Source organism: Oncorhynchus gorbuscha, linkage group LG11 (assembly GCF_021184085.1).
Source record: "Oncorhynchus gorbuscha isolate QuinsamMale2020 ecotype Even-year linkage group LG11, OgorEven_v1.0, whole genome shotgun sequence".
Classification (NCBI taxonomy): domain Eukaryota; kingdom Metazoa; phylum Chordata; class Actinopteri; order Salmoniformes; family Salmonidae; genus Oncorhynchus; species Oncorhynchus gorbuscha.
Genome location: NC_060183.1, coordinates 20,093,363 through 20,120,631, shown reverse-complemented (window position 1 = coordinate 20,120,631; position 27,269 = coordinate 20,093,363). Strand labels below are relative to the sequence as shown.

At 43.2% G+C, this 27,269-nt stretch overlaps 2 protein-coding genes and 1 pseudogene across 5 annotated transcripts; 1 reads left to right on the top strand and 2 right to left on the bottom strand.

Annotated features, from left to right (window-relative positions):
- Nucleotides 1-1,663: 1,663 nt before the first annotated feature.
- LOC124047623 lies at nt 1,664-5,866 on the bottom strand (annotated as a pseudogene).
- On the top strand, nt 4,292-9,719 carry LOC124048236 (glucose-6-phosphatase catalytic subunit 1-like). Its single transcript, XM_046368823.1, has 7 exons — nt 4,292-4,438; nt 4,588-4,684; nt 5,424-7,349; nt 7,612-7,721; nt 7,937-8,048; nt 8,449-8,564; nt 8,664-9,719. The coding sequence occupies exons 3-7, from the start codon at nt 7,120-7,122 to the stop codon at nt 9,167-9,169; spliced, it is 1,074 nt and encodes a 357-aa protein (XP_046224779.1). The 5' UTR covers nt 4,292-4,438; nt 4,588-4,684; nt 5,424-7,119; the 3' UTR covers nt 9,170-9,719.
- A 1,703-nt stretch (nt 9,720-11,422) lies between these two features.
- aarsd1 (alanyl-tRNA synthetase domain containing 1) lies at nt 11,423-26,039 on the bottom strand. 4 transcript variants are annotated; one of them, XR_006841191.1, is made up of 13 exons: nt 23,697-24,170; nt 21,223-21,351; nt 20,939-21,098; nt 20,714-20,771; nt 20,431-20,587; nt 13,579-13,695; nt 13,241-13,371; nt 13,045-13,111; nt 12,867-12,958; nt 12,469-12,523; nt 12,207-12,301; nt 11,811-12,025; nt 11,423-11,482 (listed from the first exon to the last, which is right to left on the bottom strand). XR_006841191.1 is itself a non-coding variant. In XM_046368821.1 (12 exons), exons 2-12 carry the CDS (start codon nt 21,313-21,315, stop codon nt 11,899-11,901), a joined length of 1,152 nt encoding a protein of 383 aa, XP_046224777.1. In that variant the 5' UTR covers nt 21,316-21,351; nt 25,560-26,039; the 3' UTR covers nt 11,496-11,898. The 4 variants fall into 4 exon arrangements, 2 of the variants coding, with proteins under 2 accessions (XP_046224777.1, XP_046224776.1); XR_006841192.1 differs by having other exon boundaries at nt 11,425-11,482; nt 11,844-12,025; nt 23,697-24,179; XM_046368821.1 differs by lacking the exons at nt 11,423-11,482; nt 23,697-24,170 and adding an exon at nt 25,560-26,039 and having other exon boundaries at nt 11,496-12,025.
- Between the last annotated feature and the right edge of the window lie 1,230 nt (nt 26,040-27,269).

Genomic DNA, 27,269 nt, shown 5'->3' with positions numbered 1-27,269 from the left:
AAATTTTGAGCTATTGAAATGTTTACATATTGTCCCATGTACATTGTGCAATTTACCGATGGTCCCTAACTAGCCTCATAGAGATGTCCAAAGTAAACCAAAAATATCTTGTGCAGCTGCACCCAGAATTGATAATTACTTGTGTGCTGCCAGCTGTGGTTATGTGGGCAGGATTGAAACAAACCCAACCTTCATTTACATTGTAAAACAGTCATGACCACAGTTGTGAAAAAAGTAAATAGTTGGAAGAGTTGCAGGGTTAATTGCTAATTATGTCATTGTTCATTAGATGCTTTTTTCATTGATTAAGCAATTTTCTCTCCAACCATATGGTCTATCCACTATAAGGACAAGAACATGTATATCTTATGTGTTATGTTATTCTAGTATACATTACCAAGGTATTTTTAATAGATTACCAACATTTCTGAAAATTATGGTAATTTACTAGGAGATTTGCAAATCGAGCTGTACTGTATAGATATACTATATTGTTTTATGAGGTGAGCATAGGAAGAAAACCCACGATACACTTGAAGATAAGAGCTGAAAGAGAGAAACAACACGAGGTTGGATGGATGTACAATGTTAAGTCACCATAGGAAATATGCATGTCCGTCACAATACTTGGCAATGATAGGATGGATTGTCACTGACTTGATATCAGGGTCAAGTTAAGTAGACTATTGTACAGTAGTGTTAACATGTGACAATGTACAGTCAAGTATTTATTGATTATTGCTGGTATGTTTGATTGAAGCAGTATACTTGGTATGTATCACTAACGTACAGATACACATAGTCATCGTTCTGTACACAAAAAGTGCTGCTCGTTGAGCCTCCATGCCCAAAACTCCCAACCTCAGTGGGCATGAGGTAAAGAGTGTTGCTATGTATTGAGCTGAGGGTCGGTCGTCTAGTAGTAAATGTTTAAAATCCCTAGTAATAATTAATGAATCAGTATTGGCATTTTGGGTCATTTTCTCTGAAAAACTAACTCAAAGTAAAAAAATATATCTTTGTGTACACCAAGCAAAGGTGCTTTTGCTCATTAATCAAGGCAACCTTGTTCACAACATCATCTAGTAAATAAAATGCAAACACTTATTGTACATTATAGTACAACCAGTCTTGATTCTCACCGCTCAGGGTCCAGAGTCCAGGGCCTGATAATCACCCTTTGTCCTCTTGTTGTCATCGAAGGAGCCACACCAGCACAGTGTCATTCACTAACATCAAGTTGAACCCAAGAGACATAACCACCACAAAGAAATAGAGAAACTCCGGACTTTTTCACAAAGCTGAAGATAGCCTAGTCTTCTAGCATTGCTTACTGTAACAGAAGATTCAGCTGCTCACTGTCCTTCAAACTTTCCTACTGAATCACACGTTTTCACTTGTCTCCCCAGAAATGATATGTTGCTATACACTGGATTGCATATACTGTATGTAACATTTACATTTAATTAGGAACAAACAGAGCAATCTATTTGAAGAAACAAGTCTAGAGCTTCTATCTGCATTTTTGTAAACATGTTGTTATTGACATACCCTTGTTCTGGTCAATGTTCTCTACCTACATAGGACTCCAAATACCCCAATTCATGTTGTTAAGTTCAAAAGAATACAAGATTTAAAAAATAGCTGACACCATTCAAACCAATGAGGGTTCAAAACTTTAAAGCCAATTGTCTCAGAATATTTTTTTTGCAGATAGAACCTTATATTCCCAAGATCTTGAGGTGTTCTTGCTTCCCATACCCATTCCCACTCTCTGCTCATGAGCTTTACACACCTCCAGGTGACAACTACACTCAACTTCCACCATAGTCCTTGGTTTGTACAATAGTGTTGCCAAAGCAACTGAAATTACTTCAGTATACATTTTTCTACCTCTGCACTTTTTTCACAAAGTGAACGATTGTTATGACAATTTCAGCTTAGCCGCCCCACTTGGGAAGATCCAGGAGAGTCCTCCGGGAACCAGAGCTGTGGGGATGAATAGAGCAGCAGCACACTGACTGACGGACAACACGTAGAACGTTGCCTGGTTCCTGGAGGGGAGCATCAAGCCATCCAAGATCTGTAGCAGCAATAAGGAGACAGTGATACATCCCACCCTGAAGGGCTGGCTGCTGTTCTTCTTGCTCTCGGTGTAGAGGAGCGAGTGCAGGCCCAGACCCAGGCCCAGGCTCACGCCCAGACCCAGACCCAGACCCAGACCCAGACCCAGGCCCAGACCCAGGCCCAGACCCAGACCCAGGCCCAGGCCCAGGCCAAACAGGGTGTCCATGTGGACCCATTCAGCCCTCACACACCACTTCTGGGCTTTCTCCAGGGTCCACAGCAGGTCCACGCCCAGAGCCTTCAGCAGCACGTAGAAACCCACAGCGAAGGAGAGCCGGAAGATGGTGGTGTTGAAATACTTCTTCAGACTGGCTCTGCAGATCCACTGCACTCTGGAGAAGAACTCAGCCACCATGATACCTGCCATGGATAGACACCAGGGAGTTTGTCATCAAGCTACAAAATCATTGAAATAAGATACAATAACTTTTACACTACACTACATGCTAGGCCTGGTTGCACATTTCACCAGAGTTCCTGGAAAGGACGACAACATGAAAAGAAAATAACCAACCCAGCGCAGTAGCATTCATGTTAGCAGGACCTGCTGGGTACAAGTGTCTTCATCTTGAAATCTAGACATCTAGAGTCCTGGTTCTCTGACCCATGATGACCCCACTGATGACGTGGTGGGGAAAGTGGGCAGCCATGTAGACTCTGGACATGCACACCAGCAGCTCCACTGTACACAGCAGCATCCACAGCCCCACCTGCAAGAACCTGGAGATGAACAAGACACAAGGCCCTGCTCCAAAACAAGCCTAGACCCTTTTGGGCTTGAGGGCCACATTAGGATTTTGAAATTCAATGGAGTGCAGCACAATTTTTTGTCGTTGTACTGATTTGTTTGTCAAAACCTATTTGAAGGCCAGGGAAAAAAGGGGAGTTATTTGCAAATATATAGATCCATGATAGTTTTTCCATACTTTCTATCTAGTTTTAAATGTTTAAGTATGGCCTGGAACATTTAATAATGATCTCCCAGTAACAATTCGTTACTTGCTGAACATATCGAACTTTCTACTGTCTTTTCTGGGATGTCGAAATCAATTCCGAATGATTTGATAGTTTCATTGCATCATCCATTAACAGTTAGATTAAAGAAAGAGGTTGACGCAGCGCATTTTTTCCCCCCGCGTGCGCTCAAGTAGGCATTCCACTTTCCTCCGGCTTTTATTAAGCAAAGAGGAAAATACATACTCACTCCTGACAGACACAAGCAAAAACGCACAATATAGATGTTGCATCAGCCTAGGCTGCACCTTAACATTAGAGATCTGACATGCTGTATGGGATGAAAACTAGACCATTGTTCAGTCTAATCAACTGTAGGCTGCTAATAAGAGCATTTGCATACAGCCTATGTGAGCTGTCCAGTTGGTCAGGGTAAACTAATTGGTAACGTTATGTATTTATAGTCCATTTGTGTGTCAGGAGAAAATGTGAATGTGATCAAATGTAGTTTATATTCAAAACTGGGTTGACTAGGCTGTCAATACGTTTTCAATCCAAAATGATTAACTGGAATGAATCAATCAATAGTGATGACAGATGTGAGTTATTTTTTTTTAGAAGGCCTACAGTTGCATAGAACTGTATGATGCAAACATTCATAAAGCTCAACCCTGTGAGTTCTGTTGTCTATCAGTTGTTGTCTGTGTTTAAGTAGAGGAAATCCCCTTCCTAATCTAGTCTAAATATAATGAATATGAACAAGTTTAAAGTTGCTGCAGTTTAACAAGGTTTTCATCGACTTCAGGGCCAGGAGTTTTTTTTTCTCCAGTTTAAAAAAAAAACATGTGACTTGATTAGGAAAAACTGGTCTCATCATAGACCATATCAAATATTTTTGCAACTGATGAATCACTGTCATACCTTATAGGGTCCAGCGTTTTCCTGGTTAGGTTAACAGATAAGGAAAAACTCCAGTCCCCAGGGTGTAACAATTTCCCCCGCTCTGAGACCTATGGTGCCACCAGTCTGCTTGCAGTTGTCAGTTATCGTCAGGTATGTGGATGATCAGGGCTTTATTCAGGAACATTTCTTGGGCTACTTTGATGTGTCAAGTGGGCGAGATGTGAACTCTGTGTTTAACTTCAGGGAGAAACTTGTTCAAACCTTCGATGGCGCAGCTGTAATGGAATGTATCTGCTATTTGTATTTCGAGCTAAGTCCCCTCCTGTTCCCTGATTAAGAGGTGATGACCAGTCCACTCTACTACCATTGTCAACTCTCTCCTGACATGAACTGAAGCCACGTCTCATGTACCCACTCATCCACTGGCACATTGAATGTTTCCCCTTCAAGCACAGTGAGTACCTCCATCAGTTTTCTCTCATTAATGTATGTAGAGTCAATCACATTATTACACAACAATGATTTGACTCCTTGCTTGGACTAACTCATTCTTCTTTTGTCTAACTGTGTAGTGTATTGTGTTATTGTTTTTTGTCTTCCCAGACAAATCCGGTCCTGCACTGAAGTCAAGCCTCCGAACACCTCAACTCATGCCTCATACCCTCATTCAATCACTGCTGTGATCCCTTTCCAACACTGTGTAAGTAGCCCTCTCGTTCTCATTCCCTATATTGTAATATAAATGTCTTTATTCAATGATTTAGGTGAAAATTATTACTCTTGACGATTTTTGAAACACACTTTGACATCTACGTGGGTCTCCCATCCTCCTCAATTTTCCAAGTCACCAGCCTCCACTGGAATTCACTGTACACTTCCAACTGAATTCCTTTTCCAGATAAGATTATTCTCTATGTATTTACCCTGGGAATCAATACTAAAGTGCAAAGGTTGTTATGGCCCTATGATCATTCATTTATTACATACTAAGACAATAATGCTTCCACTTCCCAATACTACTATATTCTTAAGGTATGTTGAGTGATACGCATTGCTATACTCTGGCACACATCGGTCTATCTATGGCATTGCCGACCTGGTCCAGTTTCACAGGTGATGTGGAATTGTTTTAAGCAGGGGCTGTGTCTGTCCCATAGAAGTGGGTATCATGGACCCACAAATAGTGTCTATCTCCAAATAGAACCCTGTCATAGAGAGAGGACTCCATTCAACTCCTTGAAATGTTACAACTTTGTAAGGTTAATATAATGACAATGCCAAATCTAAAGTGTATTTTTATGAAAAATGTGTATTTTATACGATTTATCTTCAAGACAACGCAAGTTCTCGTTCATGTGTATTTATTCCAAATTTGTAGTAAAAATCCATGACCTACAAAATGACAGAAACCTGATTTAACCCGTTCCTTACCACTTCAGGACCAGGTTGAGCCAGTCCCCGATGGCAGCCACCCAGATGAGCTTGACCCCCACGTCCCTGCGCAGATAGAACCAGCTTGGGAAGAAACAGAAGAAGGTGGTATGTAGGTCTGCCACTGTAGAGGCTAAACCATCCCTCATAATGCCCATACTGGATCTGCAGATGGATGGCCACCTCCACCCTCAGCTGTGGAAAAGATCCATGACTACAGTGTGGATCCAGATCAGCAACCCAGGGACGGTGCACCAAAGCTGGTAGAGCTCCTCTGGAGCTCCAGGACTGTCTGTTCCCATCAGACTATTCAAGGTTAGGGCATTTGTTTGCCTTCAAGTGAACGTTGTCGACAGGCTCCCTGACCTTTAGCCTACAACCCAACATGGAGCTCCTGTTTCCCAAACCGGTAAACAGAAGTTCTCTGCTCTGGAGTGATAAGCTTGCCCCTGAAACAGGATGTCTGTGTGATAGTGGGTGAATGTTTTTCCACTCCAGGACTGTACGTCTCTTGGCAAAGATCGTGGCAAGAAGACGTTAAGCAGGCCAATGAAAATTGATTGACCTATTGATTGACCTTTTCATGTCATTACCACTTCAACCACATCCATCGTTATCATGTGAAACGAAATGCACGAAATCAATCAAAAATGCACTGATCCTCTGTGACCTGCTGTAATGATAAGTTCATTTACTATTTCTTTCCAATAAAGCTACAGTCTAAGGTGAGTCCTGGCTTGGGGGTTGTCTAATCAGACTTGTTTACAGCACGGTAAGTACCATATCCAGGACCTAGTTTTATTGCTCAGTTATCTTTTCAGCTTCTCTGGAGTAAGTCCCACACTTTTTAATGATTGATTCCCTTATGTAACTGACAGGTGGGCTAGCCACAGGACACTGACCACAATTTTCCCAAAATCATCAGAAATTCATTGTGTAACTGGCAGATTATCTGCAGGTCGTTGAGGAATGGGAGGATTTTGCACATCGTCAACATTGATTTCGTCTTTCATAATATGAAATACATTTTGTTTTGCGTTCAAGCCTCAGTTTTGGATTTATTCATTTTTTTCGACAGTGTGCTGGTCTCGATCTCTTCCAGCCTTTCATAATATGACATTTTTTAAATGTGTTTTTTGAAGCTGGCCAAAAAGGGGGCTTAGTAAGTTGGTACACGTGACTCTTTTAGTTCCTATCTTATCCATTGCATGGTCTTACAATGACAACTTACTGTATTACAAGAAAAACACTGGATTTTGCATTTCAATAGAGAAAAGCAAAAGCAATGCCGTTGTCCACACATCCCCTTGGTTGGCTTGTTTTGCCACAAACGATTGTGTAGGCTATTTGTTAGGTTTTATTGTGAATTCGACTGGTCAATCATAAATGTTGCTTTTTTGTCTCCATGCTGTTTCAGGGTGAGCGACACAGAGACACTGATTGACTTTTGTTTTTACCCCTCCTTTGTACTTGTTTGTATGGTCTCTCCTGTTAGTACTGTACAACCCTCACAAACTCCCCTGTCCTGTTGTGTTTTATTACACATGTGCAAGGTTCAAAGATCAGGTTGTGCATGCCTTTGGGTGGTGGGTCCCTCTGGTATAAAAACAACCAGCAGACTCTTACATAGCTACAGTGCTCTCCTTCTGCAACACCTCTCACGTTGCCTTCCTAGACGGACAGTTCACTAGGGACAGTTGGAAAATGGAGGCAGTCACGGATGCCTTTCAGAGCTATGGGGTGAGCACCACTAATTACCTCCAGACCAACTATAAGGATGCACAGGGTTTGTTCCTGTGGGTGTCCTGGGCTGCTGACCTCAGGAACACCTTCTTCATCTTCTTCCCCCTCTGGTTCCACCTGCGGGAGTCGGTGGGTATCAAACTCATCTGGGTGGCAGTGATCGGAGACTGGCTCAACCTGGTCTTCAAGTGGTGAGTCCAGCTGAGCTTATGTACTGCTGTTATGTACGGTTTGAGTGTGTTATGAAGTCATTATATAGGTACCCTTCAAATAAATGCTTACTGGGATACCAATTTAGAACTTGATCAAGTGTGTCCCTTCGGCTACATCTGGACACATTGAAATGTAGGTGTGAATGTCTGTGTGTGTGCACTGTCCCTGTCAATTTAATCAAATAAAATGTGATAATTAAATTCCCTGCATTTCTCTAAGTGGCTTGTGCTTTCCTTCCAGGATTCTGTTTGGCGAGAGGCCGTATTGGTGGGTTCATGAAACACCTTACTACAGCAATACCACTGCACCTCACATTGAACAATACCCCATGACCTGTGAGACTGGCCCAGGTAAGAAGCATCACTTTACTTCCATTTATTTTTACCCATAGTGCCTTATGATATGAACTGTATATGCTGCGATTCTGTGAATATAGCCAAAGCTTTATCATTTTCATGATGTTGATAATATTCATGTTTTAGAATCCTCTACAGTATTGTTGGGTTTTCATTTTACTTGAATAAAGTGCTATGATCATGGACTGAAGTATGCCTTTCTCTGGTAGGCAGTCCCTCTGGCCACGCTATGGGAGCCGCCAGCATCTACTACACACTGGTCACCTCCATCCTAGCCATCATGCTGACCAAGAAGAAGACGAGAGCTTCCACCAAGGGCATGTAAGAGCATTCAACCCCTCCTTCTCTTGTCCTCAATTATCTTATCCTTGTTTACCATTTTCAGTTCAGTGCTAATCAATGTTCTCTGTGCGGCACCGTAGCTGATGATTTACCATGAAAACTAACTTTAGTTGTCGAAGGGAACGGGATGTGCCAGAGTGCATTCGAGTTGTTTTGTTGTGAAACCGTAGCCAAATTGACATGGGAAATTGATAAAGAAAGCAACAGTCTATTTAAACTGATTACATGTGCAGTGGTAGAAGCCTAGTCACCTGTAGTGTCACACACGTTTAGTTGTAGTCGAGGTTTCTTGTACACTATTGTAGCAGCCAGACAGATTTCAAAACGCCTATGACGTATTTGCTGACGATTCCTCGCCCTCTCGCCCTTGTCTGGGCAGGTATCTGCGGGGCACTTTGTGGGCATTCTTCTGGGCAGTCCAGGTGTGTGTCTGTCTCTCCAGAGTCTTCATTGCTGCCCACTTCCCCCACCAAGTCATCTGTGGAGTCATCACAGGTCAGTATAAAGCCCTTATAACAACCCTCATAACTATGGCACAAAATGTGCAGATTGTTCAACTACACGATGCTAATATGCCGTCTATTTGATTTCCAGGTATTGTTGTGGCCGAGGCCTTCAACAGAACCCAGTGGATCTACGGAGCCAGTCTGAAGAAGTACTTCTACACCACCGTTTTCCTGCTCTCCTTCGCTGTGGGTTTCTACGTGCTGCTGAAGGCTCTAGGCGTGGACCTGCTATGGACCCTGGAGAAAGCCCAGAAGTGGTGTGTGAGGGCTGAATGGGTCCACATGGACTCCACTCCCTTCGCCAGCCTCCTGCGCAACATGGGCACCCTGTTTGGCCTGGGCCTGGGCGTGCACTCGCCCCTCTACACCGAGAGCAAGAAGAACAGCAGCACCCCCTTCAGGGTGGGATGTATCGTTACCTCGCTGCTCCTGCTGCACCTCTTTGACTCCTTCAAGCCCCCCACGCACACCGCCGCCCTCTTCTACCTTCTGTCTTTCTGTAAGAGCGCCACTGTCCCCTTGGCAACCGTGAGCATCATCCCCTACTGCATGTCAGGAGCATTGAGCAGCGTACAGAGCAAGAAGCATCTGTGAGGTCGTTGACGGCTGACGCACAGACTTATATGGAGCTCACTCCAGAATTGAACAGTGTTCACTAGTGCTTCAATCCTTAATCATTCCATATATTGACCTTCTTCCCAAATAGCCAAAGAGATGAACAATCTATTGTGGTCTTTGTCTACCATACATCCAGTCAGTCACTGTAAATGTCTTATTTTCCTATATACGCATAGTGTGGACACTGAGATGAAAGAACTATCCAGCGTATTACTCAAGAGGCCATTAAGACACTGATTTAATTGTATTAAAAAAAAATCTAATTTAGAAGTAGTTCAGTGCGAACTCAGGAGCCCAGTAAGTGAATGTTTCCTTGCAGTTGCTTTGACTAAACCTCATTTTGAAAAAAAGATAAAGCAAACTAAAGTCCAGGAGAATATGAGCCCAAAACTTTAGTGGCCTGCTTTACAGTGTGTTCTAAGAAAGTAATATATAACAATGTTCATATTTGTTTTGTAACTGTGTTTTTCCTGTTAAATATTTTTGGAAATTGTCAGATATTTATAATAAAAACCTTTCAAATACATCCCTTACCATGTGCTATTTATCTAACACTACTAAACATACTGTTAGGTATCGGTTCAGACACATTCTACATTGTTTGTTTCCTATCATTAATGACACAAATTACTGATAAACCATAAGCAAGTCCACAAAAACTTAGAAAATGCAGCCATGGTAAAATTACCATTTTTATTTAACTAGGCAAGTCGGTTAAGAACAAATGGTTGTTTTCAATGACAGCCTAGGAAGAGTGGGTTAACTGCCTTATTCAGGGGCAGAATAACAGATTTTTACCTTGTCAGCTCGGGGATTCGATCTAGCAATCTTTCGGTTACTGGCCCAACACTAACCACTAGGCTACCTGCTGCACAATCATGACATGGTTTTCAAACCCCAAAATCAGTAGCTAACAATATGAGCCAAACCAGTTGGAAATGTGAAATAAGTTTGTAGGGGTTGATTCATTTTTTTTGTTAGGGCAAATCAATTCTGACATTTCAAAGTGGAATTTACAAGGTTTAGAAGCCTTTGTAAAGCTCAAATACACTATAAGTTTGCATTCCTGCAACAGGGTGATCAAATGAAGAGCCTACATCTGTATATGGAACCCTGGACTTTGGTCTCACGCACACTGATTACACAGGTTCACACGTCACACAGCCGTTACTCCCTGCAAATACGTAGAACTGACAGCCTTGGCCGAACCATCAATATTTGACTGGCAAGTTAATTGACAAGGTTGGTTCTTCTTTTGGTTATGCAACTGCAGACCAAATGAAAATGACTGTGTCCAAATGTATATACTTTCCTTTAATTTACTGAAGGTGAAATATACAAAATAATCAAAAAAAGACTGATAAGCACAGAACAAATACAATTTAAAAGGATAACTTCAAACATTCAAAATTAAAGCAATGTTAATCATGAATTACATGGGTGTGCTTCCTTAGTCCAACATGTTAATTTTTACATTTTCCATAACTTGTATTCATGAATATATCTAGTATTCTTATTCATAATATTTACAGCTCCTTGATTTAGACTGTACACTGTGGTCATCTCTGAGGTCAGAATTATTGTTACTTAGCAAAGCACAGGATGACTTTTACTGAAATGAATCTTGTCGTGAATGCAGCTCTGCAGTGGTCACTAGCTGGCACAGCCAAAGCCATAACATTTTATTTGAACCTTAATGCCTAACCCTTGCCTAAAATTAAGACCATTTAGCCCATTTTTGTTTTCATTCATTTATACAATATAGTAACAATGTACACCGAGTGTACAAAACATTAGGAACACATGTTCTTCCCATGACAGACTGACCAGGTGATTCGAATCAAATTTGACTTGTCACATAAAAACAAAATACTGCAAAGTTGCAGAAGCACGGCAGCCCCATCTGTCGGCGCCATTTTCAGGTGAAAGCCTTATTGATTCCTCCTGTTAAATCCACTTCAATCAGTGTAGATGAAGAGCAGGAGACATGTTTAAGAAGTATGTTTAAGCCTTGAGACATGGATTGTGTACGTGTGCCATTCAGAGGATGAATTGACAGGACAAAACGATTTAAGCGTCTTTGAACGGGATATGGTAGTAGGTCCCAATGCAGAGCCTCTTCAGTGGGTCAAGAACTGCAATGCTGCTGGGTTTTTCCACAAGCAACAGTTTCCTGTGTGCATCCACCACCCAAAGGACATCCAGACAACTTGACAACTGTGGGAAGCATTGGAGTCAACATGGGCAGGCATCTCTGTGGAACGCTTTCAACACCTTGTAGAGGCTAGTCTGAGGGCAAAGGGGGGGGGGTGCAACTGATTAGCAAGGTGTTCTTAATGTTTTGTACACTCTATGTAGACTGTACACCGAGGTCAGAAGTATCATTACTTAGCAAAGCACATGTTGGAATTTATTGTGATGTATTTTGCATAGTTCTAGAGTGGTCACTAGCAGGCACAGCCACAAAGTCATCAAACCTGATTTTAAACCTAACCACACCGCTAACCCAAACCTTAAATTAAGACCAAAAAAGCTCATTTTTCTTTTTATTAATTTTACAATATAGCCTATTTTGACTATTCAGCTGGCCTATCTAGCGGAATAAATGTCAACCTACTAGGAAAGCTGGTCGAGAACTGCAGTGGGTCACCTATGTTGTCTGTATGTAGTTGTGGTCATCATGTGCTTGAGTTTCCAGTCATCCATTACTGCTCATTCTTGCAGTGTTCCTGTATTAGGGTCTCCACCTCCCCTCGGCGTGCCATGCTGTTTACTTTGCCCTGGAAGCGCCCGTTCTTCCCAGCCCCTTTGCCCTGGAGCATCTCCAGCACTCTGAAATACAGACACAGCACGAAGTTGTTAAACATTTCAGACAAAGTCTTTGTTTGAGTCTGAAATACTGACTATTTAGTTTATCCTGCAGAATAAGAGACCACTTTACATCAAGTCGAAACTCAAAACATCCGAGCTCCTGAACAGGAGCCAATCAATGCCGAGCCCAATCAGTTCTTACCGTGGTCCCAGTTCAGACACTTTCCCACTGGGTCCTGCCAGCAGGAACAGCCCTGGTCCTTTCTCCTCTCCAACAGTCAGGAAAACCAACGTCTCCTACAAGACAAAAAAAAAAAGAGGGATAATGGTATTTTAGGTATTCATAACACAACTACTCTTAATTTCATGGTACATGAATCATGGTACAACACTACTTACAGTAAACCTTAGATGCATTTCACTAAAGCATATTAGACACGGAACATAAAGAGTAATAATCTTACCTCAGTGCCTATTTCATTGGCTATGATGCTCATGAACTCGTTGTCACCCTCCTTCCTAAACAGAGAAAAAAGGATCTTGAATATTTTAATAAACTGATGAAAATTGTCAATGACAGACTATTAGCCAAGTCATATCATCTGTCCATCAAAAAATAGAAGTCAGAAAAAGAAGATGTTTTTATTGTTACATACACTGGATAGGTGCAGTGAAATGTGTTGTTATTGCAGTCAGCCATAGAAGCACAGCGACCCTGAAGCAAATGAGTGTCAAGTGCCTTTCACATCGACAGATTTTTCACCTTGTTGGCTCGGGAATTCGAACCAGCTAACATTCGGTTACTGGCCCAATGCTCTAACTGCTAGGCTACCTGCCGCACTCTATGTGGAGAGACCCTCACTTGTGTAAGGTAAAGAAGTTGCCCCTCTCTGGGTTGGACTTGAAGTTCTGGGCTATTAGAACAGCCACGTCTCTCAGTAGGCCCAGGTTACTCTGTCAAATGAAAACAGAGTTTGTTTAATGATTAAATTGAAGGCAGAATAGGGGGATTTCAGAGCAACAGGTTTTCAATAGCTCACTTTCTGTAGACCCTTAACAGTCTTCTGGATCTTGTCCACTGTATCAACATGATCATCTGGGCCCGTTCTGTCAAACACAGTCCAATCAAGTGTTAGAGACTTTATTTCTTAACATCTATTGCATTTTTAAATCACTATATATCATTTATAGCACATTAGGTTCTTGCCACATTCAGCATTGCCTCACAGAACTCACTTGAGGAGGGATACCAGTGAGCGTTCTGTGCTGTAGCTTTTCTCAGCATACTTCAGGACCCGGTTTCCCACTAGAAATAACAGATTAGTTTTGTTCTTCTTTCCTTTCTCAGTCGCCAGGAGTTTTATGACCTAAAACACAGATTCAAATCTGTCAAAAGTGAGAGGAGCGTTACATCCATAAAGCCATATTAAGCCACATTAAAAATACAAGAGGTGAGCTACATAGTAAACCTATCAGCAAAGTAGGAGGGGAGGCGGTGTGGTTAGGACATAAACATAACCCCATAATGTAACGGTGACTGTGTTTGAGAGATGTGTATGGTCTGGAGGTTCCACCTGTAAGTGACTGAGGTTGGACACGTGGGTCCCACAGCACATGTTGACGTCAATGCCCTCGATGTCGATGATCCGGATAGGCCCCGCTGCGTCGTCCGGGAGACCGCGACTCCTCACCTAGTAGATATACAACACGACGAGTTAAAATATACAGTAGTCATTCCACACAGCTCATGGGTTAATACGTCACAAGTCAACGCAGCTTTGGCAAGACTGGAAACCTTGGGACAATAAGGTTCTATCTGCGCAAAGCATAGTTCTGAGATATTGAGCATCGAAGTTTTCACATCCCAGAACTGTTTTGTAGTGAATTCTTTCATAAACCATTAAGGTCGTTATCTTAAATAAAAAAAATAAAAAGACTATAAAAATCCTAAAAACATTTTTAGGGGGGTGCAATCGCAGATAGAACGTTTTGGCTCTCAAATGTCAATCTGGGTTCAACCATAAGGTCACAGAATGTTTAAATTATTTAAATAAAAACTAGACATTTAATGATTAAATAATGAGAATAACTTTGTCTTTCTAAAAACATCAAATATATGAATTAATGTTCATCACACATTTGTTGAAGCGATAAAGTTACCGAAAATGACAAATACACTATGTCCAACGGATAACTTGCAACATTGCTAAAGCTTAGCTCGGGATGAGTAAACATATATCATTTTCTGGTCTCTGACACCAAAAGTAAACTATACTTGCTAGTTATCAATAAAATGTGGTAAGTTTGTACATTCTGTGAAATACCCCTTCCATTGAGGTTTTCATATTGACATAGAACAAGACAAAAACAGCAATGCCTCTCCCAAGGGTCTTAAGCATGTTTAATGCACCAGTATTTGTTTTTACCATAGAGCTTCTTCCCAAAAAGTGGTGGGAAAAAATCTAAGTAACAGAAAAAGAGGACCAGAACCTATGATATGAATAATCAAGGACTTGGGACTACATGTTTATATCTGCAAAAGGTACAGTCCATTCAGAAAGTATTCAGACCCCTTGACTTTCCACTTTGTTACATTAGTCTTATTCTAAAATGGAGTAAATAGTTTTCCCCCTCACCCCACACCATAATGACAAAGAAAAAAACAATCAGACCCTTTACTCAGTACTTTGTTGAAGCACCTTTGGCAGCGATTACAGGGTATGACACTACAGGCACACATTTATTTGGGGAGTTTCTCCCCAAGCTCAGTCAGGTTGAATGGGGAACGTCACTGCACAGCTATTTTCAAGTCTCTCCAGAGATGTTCGATCAGCAAGCCATTCCTGCATTATCTTGGCTGTGTGCTTAGGGTCGTTGTCCTGTTAGAAGGTGAACCTTCGCCCCAGTCTGAGGTCCTGAGCGCTCTGGAGCAGGTTTTCATTAAGGATCTCGCTGTACTTTGCTCCGTTCATCTTTCCCTCACCCCTGACTAGTCTCCCAGTCCCTGCCTCTGAAAAACATCCCCTCAGCATGATGCTGCCACCACACTTCACCGTAGGGATGGTGCCAGGTTTCCTCCAGACGTGACGCTTGGCATTCTGGCCCAAGAGTTCAATCTTGGTTTCAGACCAGAGAATCTTGTTTCTCATGGTCAGAGTCCTTTAGGTGCCTTTTGGCAAACTCCAAGCGGACTGTCATGTGCCTTTTACTGAAGAGTGGCTTCTGTCTGGCAACCCTACCATAAAAGGCCTGATTGGTGGAGTGTTGCAGAGATGGTTGTCTGGAAGGTTCTCCCATCTCCACAGAGGAACTCTGGAGCTCTGTCAGAGTGACCACCGGGTTCTTGATCACCTCACTAACCAAGCTCCTTCTCCCTCGATTACTCAGTTTGGCCGGGCGGCCAGCTCCAGGAAGAGTCTTGGTGATTCCAAACCTCTTCCATTTAAGAATGATGGAGGCCACTGTTCTTGCAGACCTTCAATGCTGCAAACATTTTTTGGTACCCTTCCACAGATCTGTGGCAACACAATCCTGTATTGGCGCTCCACGGACAATTCCTTCAACCTCATTGCTTGGTTTTTGCTCTGATATCAAATCAAACTATTTATAACAGGTGCCGAATACAACAACCTTATCGTGAAATGCTTATTGTGAAACAATAACAATAACGAGACTACATACAGGAGGTACCGGAACAGAGTCAGTGAGCGGGGGTACAGGTTAGTTAAGGTAATTTGTACATGTAGGTAGGGGTGAAGTGACTACGCATGGATAATAAACAACGAGTAGCAGCAGTGGACAAAAGGGGGGTTAATGCAAGTTGTCCAGTGGTGATTTGATTAATATTTCAGCAGCCTTATGGCTTGGGGGCAGAAGTTGTTGAGGAGCCTTTTGGTCCTAGACTTGGTGCTCCGGTACCAATTGCCGTGCGGTAGCAGAGAGAACAGTCTAGGACTTGGATGACTGGAGTCTTTGGCCATTTTTTGGGCATTCCTCTGACACTGCCTAGTACATAGGTCCTGGGTGTCAGGAAGCTTGGCTCCAGTGATGTACTGGGTCGTACACACAACCCTCTGTAGCGCCTTACGGTCAGATGTCGAGTAGTTGCCATACCAGGCGGTGATGCAACCAGTCAGGATGCTCGACTGTGCAGCTGATGAACGTTTTGAGGATCTGGGGACCCATGCCAAATATTTTCAGTCTCCTGAGTAGGAAAGGGTTTTGTTGTGCCCTCTTCACAACTGTCTTGGTATGGTTGGACCATGATAGTTTGTTGGTGATGGGGACAACAAGTAACTTGAAACTCTCGACCCTCTCCACTCCAGTCCTGTCGATGTTAAATGGGGGCCTGTTCGTCCCTCCTATTCCTGTATTCCACGATGAGCTCCTATGTCTTGCTCACATTGAGGGAGAGGTTGTTGTCGTCTCTGACCACCTCCCTATAGGCTGTCTCATTGTCGGTGATCAAGCCTACCACTGTTGTGTCGTCAGCAAACTTAATGGAGTTGGAGTCGTGCTTAGCCACACAGTCATGGGTGAACAAGGAATACAGGAGGGGACTAAGTACACACCTGAGGGGCCCCAGTGTTAAGGATCAGCGTGGCAGAAGTTTTGTTGCCTACTCTTACCACCTGGGGGCGGCCCATCATGATGTCCAGGATCCAGTTGCAGAGGGAGGTGTTTAGTCCCAGGATCCTTAGCTTACTGGTGAGCTTTGAGGGCACTATGGTGTTGAACGCTGAGCTGTAGTCAATGAACAGCATTCTCAAATAGGTGTTCCTTTTGTCCAAGTGGGAAAGGGCAGTGTGGAGCATGACTGAGATTGCATCATCTGTGGATCTGTTGGGGCGGAATGCAAACTGGAGTGGATCTAGGGTGTCTGGGAGGATGGGGTTGATGTGAGCCATGACCAGCCTTTCAACTCACTCATGGCTACCGACGTGAGTGATATGGGGCGGTAATCATTTAGGCAGGTAACTTTCGATTCCTTGGGCACAGGGACTATGGTGGTCTGTTTGAAACATGTAGGTATTACAGACTCGGTCAGGGAGAGGTTGAAGATGTCAGTGTTGACACTTGCCAGTTGGTCCGTACATGTTTTGAGTACACGTCCTGGTAATCCGTCTGACCCCGTGGCTTTGTGAATATTGACCTGTTTAACCTGTTTGGGGTAGGGGGCAGCATTTTCACTTTTGGATGAATAGCATGCGCAAACTGAACTGCCTCCTCTGTCCCAGATCCTAATATTTGCATATTATTATTAGTATTGGATAGAAAACACTGAAGTTTCTAAAACTGTTTGAATCATGTCTGTGAGTATAACATAACTTATTTAGCAGGCGAAACCCCAAGGACAGACCATTCAGATTTTTTGTTTGTTTTGAGGTCACTGTCTTTTCAATAGGTTTTCATGGGGAATCCAGAACTCTAAATCAACTTTCCTGCAGTTCCTACCGCTTCCACTGGATGTCACCAGTTTGTAGAAATTGGTTGAGGTTTTTCCTTTGTGTAATGAAGAAGTACCACAGCTCAGAACGAGAGTCACTTCATGTGTACCTTTTGATAAAGGCGCATAACCAGAAAAGTAGCGTCAGTTTGTTTTGCTCCTGTATTGAACACAGATCATCCCGTCTTCAATTTGATCGATTATATACGTTTAGAAATACAAAAAGTTGTATTACAAAAGTAGTTTGAAATGTTTTGGCAAAGTTTACAGGTAACTTTTGAGATATTTTGTAGCGACGTTGCGTAAGTTGGAAGCAGTGTTTTTCTGGATCAAACGCGCTAAATAAATAGACATTTTGGATATATATCGATGGAATTAATCGAACAAAAGGACCATTAGTGATGTTTATGGGACATATAGGAGTGCCAACAAAAGAAGCTAGTCAAAGGTAAGGCATTGTTTATATTTTATTTCTGTGTTTTGTGTCGCGCCTGCAGAGTTGAAATACGCTACTCTCTCATTGTTTACGGTTGTGCTATCATCAGATAAGCATAAGATGCTATTCCACCGAAAATACTTTTTGAAATCGGACATGTTGGCTGGATTCACAACGAGTGTAACTTTAATTTGCTTTCTTGCATGTGTAATTTAATGAAAGTTAGATTTTTATAGAAATGTATTTGAATTTGGCACTCTGCATTTTCCCTGGCTATTGGCCAACCCTGGCTATTGGCCTACCCCAGAGAGCTTAAAAGCTTTTGTTCACATCGGCCACTGAGAGCATTATCACACAGACATCCAGAACAGCTGGTGCTCTCACGCATGATTCAGTGTTGCTTGCCTCAAAGAGAGCATAAAAGGCATTTAGCTCATCTGGTAGGCTCGCGTCACTGGGCAGCTCGCGGCTGGGTTTCCCTTTGTAGTCCGTAATCGTTTTCAAACCCTGTCACATTCGACGAGTGTCAGAGCCGGTGTAGTATGATTCAATATTAATCCTGTATTGAAGCTTTGGTTGTTTGATGTTGGGTCTGAGGGCATAGCAGGATTTCTTATAAGCGTCCGGATTAGTCTCCCGCTCCTTGAAAGTGGCAGCTCTAGCCATTAGTTCGATGCAGATGTTGCCTGTAATCCATGGCTTGTAGTTGGGATATGTACGTACCGTCACTGTGGGGACGACGTCATTGATGCACTTATTGATGAAGCCGATGACTGAGGTGGTGTACTCCTCAATGCTATTGGATGAATCACGGAAAATATTCCAGTCTGTGCTAGCAAAACAATCCTGTAGTGTAGCATCCACGTAATCTGACTGCTTCCGTATTGAGCGCGCCACTGGTACTACCTGCTTCAGTTTTTGCTTGTAAGCAGGGATCAGAAGGATAGGATTATGGTCAGATTTGCCAAATGGAGGTCAGGGGAGAGCTTTGTATGCATCTCTGTATGTGGAATAAAGGTGGTCTAGGATTTTTTCCCCTCTGGTTCGATATGCACTGTCAACTGTGGGCCCTTATAGACAGGTGTGTGCCTTTCTAAATCATGTCCAATCAATTAAATTTACCACAGGTGGAATCCAAGTTGTAGAAACATCAAGGATGTTCAATGAAAACAGGATGCACCGGAGCTGAATTTAGAGTCTCATAACAAAGGGTCTGAATACTTATATAAATAAGGTATCTGTTTTTTATTTTTAATAAATTTGCAAACATTTCTAAAAACCTGCTTTCACTATCATTATGGGGTATTGTGGGTAGATTGATGAGGGGGAAAAAACGATTTAATCCATTTTAGAATAAGGCTGTAACGTAACAAAATGTGGAAAAAGTCTAGGGGTCTGAATACTTTCCGAATGCACTGTATAGTTTTGAAATAAGTATTTTTCAAGTCCCAGATCTCAGAACTGATTTGTGATGTCTTGGTATTTTATGATTCAACAAGTATATCACCTTACATACATTATTTTGATTGACAACCCAGCATTGTGTGATTGGAACAGATAGAACCTCATAGCACCAAGTTAAAAGGTGTTTGCGCAGATAGAACTTTGAGGTTGTTTTCATCGTAATTTCCCCCTCCCCCAAAGAAATCTGACATACACTACATGACCAAATGTATGTAGACGCCTGCTCGTCGAACATCTCATTCCAAAATCATGGGCATTAATATTGAGTAGGTCCCCCTTTTCTGCAGTAACAGCCTCCACTCTTCTGGGAAGGCTTTCCACTAGATGTTGAAACATTGCTGTGGGGACTTGCTTCCAGTAAGCCACAAAAGCATTTGTGAGGTCGAGTAGTGATTAGGCCTGGATTGCAGTCGGCATTCCAATTCATCCCAAAGGTGTTCAATGGGGTTGAGGTCAGGGCTCTGTGCAGGCCAGTCAAGTTCTTCCACGCCAATCTTGACAAACCATTTCTGTATGGACCTCGTTTTGTGCACGGGGGCATTGCCATTAGGATTTCACCTTTCCCCATCTGTGCCACAAAGTTGGAAGCACATAATTGTTTAGAATGTCATTGTATGCTGTAGTGTTAAGATTTCCCTAAGGGAAACTAAGGGGCCAGCTTTAGCTGGGCAGAAATTTGAGGAACTGACTTGTTAGAAAGGTGGAATCCTATGACGGTGCCACGCTGAAAGTCACTGAGCTCTTCAGTCTACTGCCAATTTTTGTCTATGGAAATTGCATGACTGTGTGCTCTATTTTTACACGTCAACAACGGGTGTAGCTGAAATAGAAGAATCCACTCATTTGAAGGGGTGTCCACATACTTTTGTATATATAGTGTACCTCCATGTAAAGGACCACCTATAGAGCAACTACGCAATAACACATTTTTACCAAAATGTCAGAGAAACGTATAGTCCCAAAATCGACGTGAAATATGGAGAAATTGTGCATAGTGAAATAGCTGCCTGTATTGTATTATACTGACAACCTTTTCTCTGGTGCATTTTTTTGTGTTTTCTCAATATGAATGATGCCCACCTGTTCCAATGCAGGGTCATCTAAGGAGAGGACCTGAACAGCGACGGGAACATGAGCACGTATCTTCTCATTGACTGCTGCCTCGAGGGCCTCCATCTGGGCAGGCTTCATGGAGGGAGTGTCCAGCTCTATGGTGCTGCGCTGACGCCCCAACTCCCTGGAACATGCCAATTTAAGAGAAAGATTGATGCAAAAATGCTAACTTCAATTAATAGTCATGTTAAAAATGAAATTATGTAGCAAGTGCCTACAAGTGCAGGCACTGAAATCAATGCATGTTTACCAGGATGTGGTCTTGTACCCAAACATGGATTCTGCAATAGCTGTGATTAGATGTTGCCCTAAGGACCAAGTAAAAACAAGTCAGGATTTATGCAACTGTACCTTCAAGTAGGCTATACTGAACGCACCATTTAATCGTACTGCATAAATACATGTCATTGTTTCTGAGAAGCTGAATTGTACAGTTTTTCACTGCACATATGGTAAATCCTGTCTGTGCTCTTACCTGAGTGTTGCTGCATGTGGTCAAACCTCCGCTCCCAGTCCACCTTCAGCTGCACCTCCTGGCCCACCTCTAGAGCTGAACTCACAAAGTGCACAGCCTCAGCTCCCTGCCTCGTCACCCGCAGCACCGGCACATCTCCAATCAGCCCGTGGTCATCTGGCTGGTGATCGAAGATACTAGTTGTAAGCCTGTGTCCTACCACTTACAGCACACCACAACACCCCATCCTTATCTCACCAGAAAGAGGGGTAGTTCAGTGAACATTTGGACTTTCCTGTACTTACCTGACCACCTCCCTCAGGAAACAATATGGTGTCTTGGAGCTTGACATTGAAGCCTTTAACGGTTTCTTTCTTGCCATTGATTTCTTGTTTCATTTCACCAGGTGAGCAAGCCACCACTGAGGTGACAAACTGCAGAGAGAAAGACAATTTGCAACATTATGATGACAGTCAGTTGAAAACACCTAATTTATGCCAAGGAAAAATGTACCCAGTCAGGCCCTTAACCAACAATGCAGTTCAAGAAATAGAGTTAAGAAAATATTTACTAAATAAACTAAAGTAAAACACAAAACAAGTAACAATATATTTACATAACAATAACGAAGCTATATACAGGGGTCACCGGTACCGAGTGAATGTGCGGGGTACAGGTTAGTCGAGGTAATTTGTAAAGTGACTATGCATAGATAATAAACATGACTTGGGTGACTGGAGTCTTTGGCCATTTTTTGGGCCTTCCTCTGACACCACCAAGTACATAGGTCATGGATATCAGGAAGCTTGGCTCCAGTGATGTACTGGGCCAAACGCACGACCCTCTGTAGCGCCTTAGTCAGATGCCAAGCAGTTGCTCTCAATTGTGCAGCTGTAGAACCTTTTGACGATCTGGGGACACATGCCAAATCTTTTCAGTCTCCGGATGGGAAAAGGTGTTGTCGTGCCCTCTTCACAACTGTCTTGGTGTGTTTTGACCATGATAGTTCGTTGGCGATGTTGACACCAAGGAACTCTCAACCCGCTCCACTTCCGTCCTGTCAATGGGGGCCTGTTCGGCCCTCCTTTTCCTGTATTCCACGATGAGCTCCTTTGTCTTGCTCACATTAAGAGAGAGGTTGTTGTCCTGGCACCACACTGCCAGGTCTCTGACCACCTCCCTATAGGCTGTCTCATCATTGTCGATGATCAGGCCTACGACTGTTGTGTCATCAGCAAACTTAATGAAGTTGGAGTCATGCTTGGCCACACAGCTGTGGGTGAACAAGGAGTACAGGAGGGGACTAAGCACGCACCCCTGAGGGGCCCCATTGTTGAGGATCAGCATTGCAGATGTGTTGTTGCCTTGGTGGGCACCATGGTGTTGAACGCTGAACTGAAGTAAATGGACAGCATTCTCACATAGGTGTTCCTTTTGTCCAGGTGGGAAAGGGCAGTGTGGAGCGCAATTGAGATTGCGTCATCTGTGGCTCTGTTGGGGCGGTGCGCGAATTGGAGTGGGTGGGTCTATGTCCTGGTAATTTGTCTTGCCCCGCGGCTTTGTGAATGTTCACCTGTTTAAAAGGTCTTGTGCACCACCCTATGGGACTTCCAATCACGCCCGGTTATGATACAGCCTTGAATCGAACCTGGGTCTCTAGTGCCACCTCTGGCGCTGAGAAGCAGTGCAAGACCACTGCGCCACTCGGGAGCCTGAGAACTCTCTTGGTAGATAGTGTGGTCTACAGCTTATCATGAGGTATTCTATCTCAGGCGAGCAAAACCTCGAGACTTCTTTAATATTGGACATCACGCACCAGCAGTTATTGACAAATAGACACACACCCCTCCCCTCGTCTTACCAGAAGTAGCTGCTCGGTCCTGCCGAAACATAAGAGAAACAAGCCAGCTCTATATTATCCATGTCATCGTTTAGCCAAGTGTTGGTGAAACATAAAGTATTTAAGCAGTAAGGCCCGAGGGGGTGGTATATGGCCAATATACCACGGCAAAGGGATGTTGCACGACTCAATGTGGAGTGCTGGACACAGCCCTTAGCAGTGGTATATTGGTCATAGATCACTAACCCCAGAGGTGCCCTATTGCTATTATAAACTGGTTACCAACGTAATTAGAGGAGTAAAAATACCACCCAGTTTATAATAGTTATTAATGGTCGTACAGTTTGTTTCCCAATGATTGCACGTTGGCCAATAATACGAGGGTAGTGGTGGTTTATCTACTTGTTGGGGGCATTTTTACAAGGCACCCCTCCCCGAACTTTTCTTCAAGCTGATGGGGATTTGGGCCTTGTCTCGACAAATCAGTATATCCTTCGTGACTCATTAAATAAATATAATATTCGTCCTGTTCGTGGTGAGTAATCGATGTTCTGATGTCCAGAGGCTCTTTTCAGTCATAAGAGACGATAACAGCCACATTACGTACTAAATTAGTCACAAACAATGCGAAAAAAACAAATAGCAGAGTTGGTTAGGAGCCCGTAAACCGGCAGCGGTCCCCCATTATTGTGTGACTAACGTGCTTTTTGACTGACATTTCATCATGGCATTGGAAGACTAGATATACTGTAAACAATATTTCACTCTGCCTGTCAACTACTAACGTTAACTAAAGTAGGCTACACACACAAAGAGATTACAAGTTACTGTAGGAACGTTAACTAGCTAGCTGTAACCAGCTAACAGTAGCAAGCTCCCGATTGTACCTGCTCTTTAAAAAAAGCACAAGGTAGACAAATGTTACTCTCTCCCTCATACCTCTTGCATGTAACAGTCCCTTTGACACTGAAACGCCATTTAAATAAATATAATGTAATAAATCCACGGTACACTATGCAGAAGCTCACTAGCCAGAACTTAATGAAATCACAAGTTGAACGGTGCAGCCCAATATGGCGACCCGACGGGAGTATGTGCAGCGATATTGGAGAAAGGAAGAGATAGGAATCCCTTTAGGCAATCAATGGAGGACCTTATAAGGCCCCATACAGCAATGTCCACAAAAAGCGTTCACGTTGTCATGCTGCGTCACGCGGTTGCTATTTGGTATTACAGATAAATGAGTCAACTTGCATCTCGGAAAATAGTGATATTTGTCATTTGTAAGAAATATAGTTTATGCGAATGTTCTTTTTTTTGAGCTAGCGCCCAATTGACTCCCATTCACTTCTTGAAGGAGTGCTCTCCTTGTCTCAATATACCAGAATGCACCGCGAGGCCCTTTGACGACGCATAGTCAACGTACACAATGGGCGTTAATACGATCTCAATTGAGTTTCCCCATCTCCTCAAATGTGTCTCTGGTATCAGTGAGTGGGTGTGTTGAAAGGAGTGGATCAGCTAATTGGGTAGATTTGTCATTCAATATCGTTTTTCGTTGCTGATTGAGCTATACCACGATACGATACATCTGCGACCAGTGCACTGGTGTTATCTGGTGTTATCGATGTGTCTGAAAGTAGGCATTGCAAAATAAGTGGGTGGCTCACCAGCGATGGGTTTAAAACATCCGTGGATGAACAGTGACGGGTGTAACATCAGCGCTCTGTTATTGTTCCGCCCGGCCATAGCCAGGTGCACCGCGGGTCAGTTTAATGTTTACATAGCAGTTTGAGAGAAATAACGTGGCAGGTTAGGAGAATGGCTTAGCGAAAATGCGACAGTTGTCAAGAATAAACAGTCACAGTAAACACGCACATACAACCCATGAAGCAACAGTACACCCATTACCAATCATTTTAATAAAAATTAAAAACAACCGTCAGTTTTACAACTGTAAATCTACAATTACGAAAACAGAAAAGTCCAACCTCTCGCGGGAAGTTAGCATGAGGTAGTTACTTGCTAAGAAACTGAAGGAAAAAAAACACAGCTCAATCAAAACCGTCTAACCAGCAGTGCTTTCGACACCCACTGCTTTCCACAAGCCCCAATAGTACACAACTGCAGCCTGCAATTCGGGGCGTTCCTTTCTCTAGCATCCCAGTAGTTATTTTATGAGCACCCCCTCCCCTCGAGCACCACATCATGCTTGTGTGACACTTTGGAATGTGGGTCAAAAGGGAAATAAAAGTATTTTAGTTTTTTCGCACCTGCTTACAGAAGACCTTGCTAGCTAGCTCCTGCCTGCCCTCACTGTTATTCGAATAACTGCAGGTAAAAAGTGAATGAAAGGTGTGAACGAAGGACTACGGTCGCCCCCACCTCACTCATGCTCTGTAGCTAACTATCTAGCTTGCTAGTTAGTGCCACTGTGTGCTAGTTAGTTGCTCCCGCCTGCTGCATACCGGAGAAAACCATTGCCGACAGGCACGGTCTCCGGGTAGTCCCGCCCCCCGCTAGCACAGCAGGCGGGAGGCTGGGACAACACTGTGTACGTACTTGTTAGTGTAATAGTATAGCTTCCGGCCCTCTCCTCACCCCTATCTAGCTCGAACCAGGGTTCCTCTGCACACATAGACAATAGTCACCCTTGAAGCATCGTTACCCATCACTCCACAAAAGCTGCAGAGCAAGGGAAACAACTACTTCGAGGTCTCAGAGCGAGCGACATCACTGATTGACACTCTGTAAGCGCACACCCCGCCAACTAGCTAGCCTTTTCACACCGGTTACACTCACCCCCTTTTGACTTCCTCCTTTTCTGCAGCAACCAGTGATACAGGTCAACAGCACCAATGTAACATTTTTGCTTCCGTTCCTCTCCCCTACCTGGCTTCGAACCAGGGACCCTCTGTACACATTGACAACAGTCACCCTTGAAGCATCTTTACCTATCGCTCCACAAAATCTGCAAGGGAAACAACTACTTCAAGGTCTCAGAGCGAGTGACATCACTGATTGAAATGCTATTAGCGCACACCCCACTAACTAGCTAGCCATTTCACACCGGTTACACTAGCTTGATAGTTAGTGACACCATGTGCTAGCTAGCACACAGTGTCGCCCCTGTCTGCTGTGTACCGGAGTCCTCCTTAGGACTAGCTGGCTAAGTTGCACACAGTGTCCTTCACTCCTGTCTGCCGAACACCTGCCCTTAGCATCATTAACAGAAAACAGTTTCCGACAGGCCACAGTCTAACGGTGTATGGCTAGCTACCGTTGTGGCCCCGCCCATTAACGTCCCCTACTGTACTGGACCGTCCCCGCTTCCCGCTTGTCCTATCTTATAAATTTACCAAAATATGTATGAAGAGAGGTTGCTGCAGATGCAGGAATGCCCACATGCAAGAACGCCCCGAATTGCGGGTCGCAGTTGCACCCTTCTCGCAAGCCCACTACTTTCCTTTCGACACACCCACTTGCCCATACTCCAGTTGCCATATTGGGATGCAGCTACCCCCTTCTCGTTCTTTTGGCAGCAAAGAAACAGGCCTGCGTGCAGTACATAAACATTTAATAGAACGTTCAATTGAACGGCAACAGTGCTGTACTGAACGACCATTTAAAAAACTGAGAGGGTTTGGGTTGTGGCTTCAAAATGCACCTCTGCGCTTTAAATAAATCAGTCATTGCCTCAAGCCACACCCTCGCACACCCACCGAACAGAGCAGACATGCCTCAAAGTCTGTTCGAAAGAATGTACAAGGACATTTTGGGGAAACATGACGTTCAAAATGAACGCACTCCAGTAGCTAGCTAGGTTGTCAAATTAATGTGATGGAAAATGTTGTCTGAAGAGAAAGCCTTGAATTGTACATCTTGTCTCATACAATCATTGATTCCTGTAGGTGCTGGGTAGAGATGATCATGGCCCCCTCCTCAGACCTTTTGGCAGAACGCCCAGAATATATTCTATAAGTTAAGATAGGAGACGGTGCCAGTCACATGCAGGAGCCAAATGTTAATTATGAATTCATTATGAATAATGAATAAGCTAAATCATGCAAATATAACTTGTCTGTGAAAGCAGTATATAAGAGAACTAACAGGACTGCCCCGGGAGAGCTCCAGACTGACGTGTACTATGGTGCATTAAGTTTGTTGGAACCTCTCCAGCTTGCTGATAATAAAGAATGATTCATTTAATATTGACTTCAGGTGTCCTTGATGGTAATTTCCATGACATTAACATACATTGTTGCATTTTAGATAACCCTAACCCTTTTCCTAACCTTAACCTAATTCTCCTAACCTGCTACATTAATGCTCCTAACCTGCTGCTCAAGTTCTACTAACTTGCGACGAAAAGTTAATTCTGCCGTTAATTTGACAAAAGCTGGATCCCTTCTAGCCATGACCAACTAAGTTAGCAACTGTAGTATTTCCAATTTTCAGCTTCTGCATTCAAAATAAAAGCTGCCAAAATACTTTTCCCTCAAAAATGGGTTC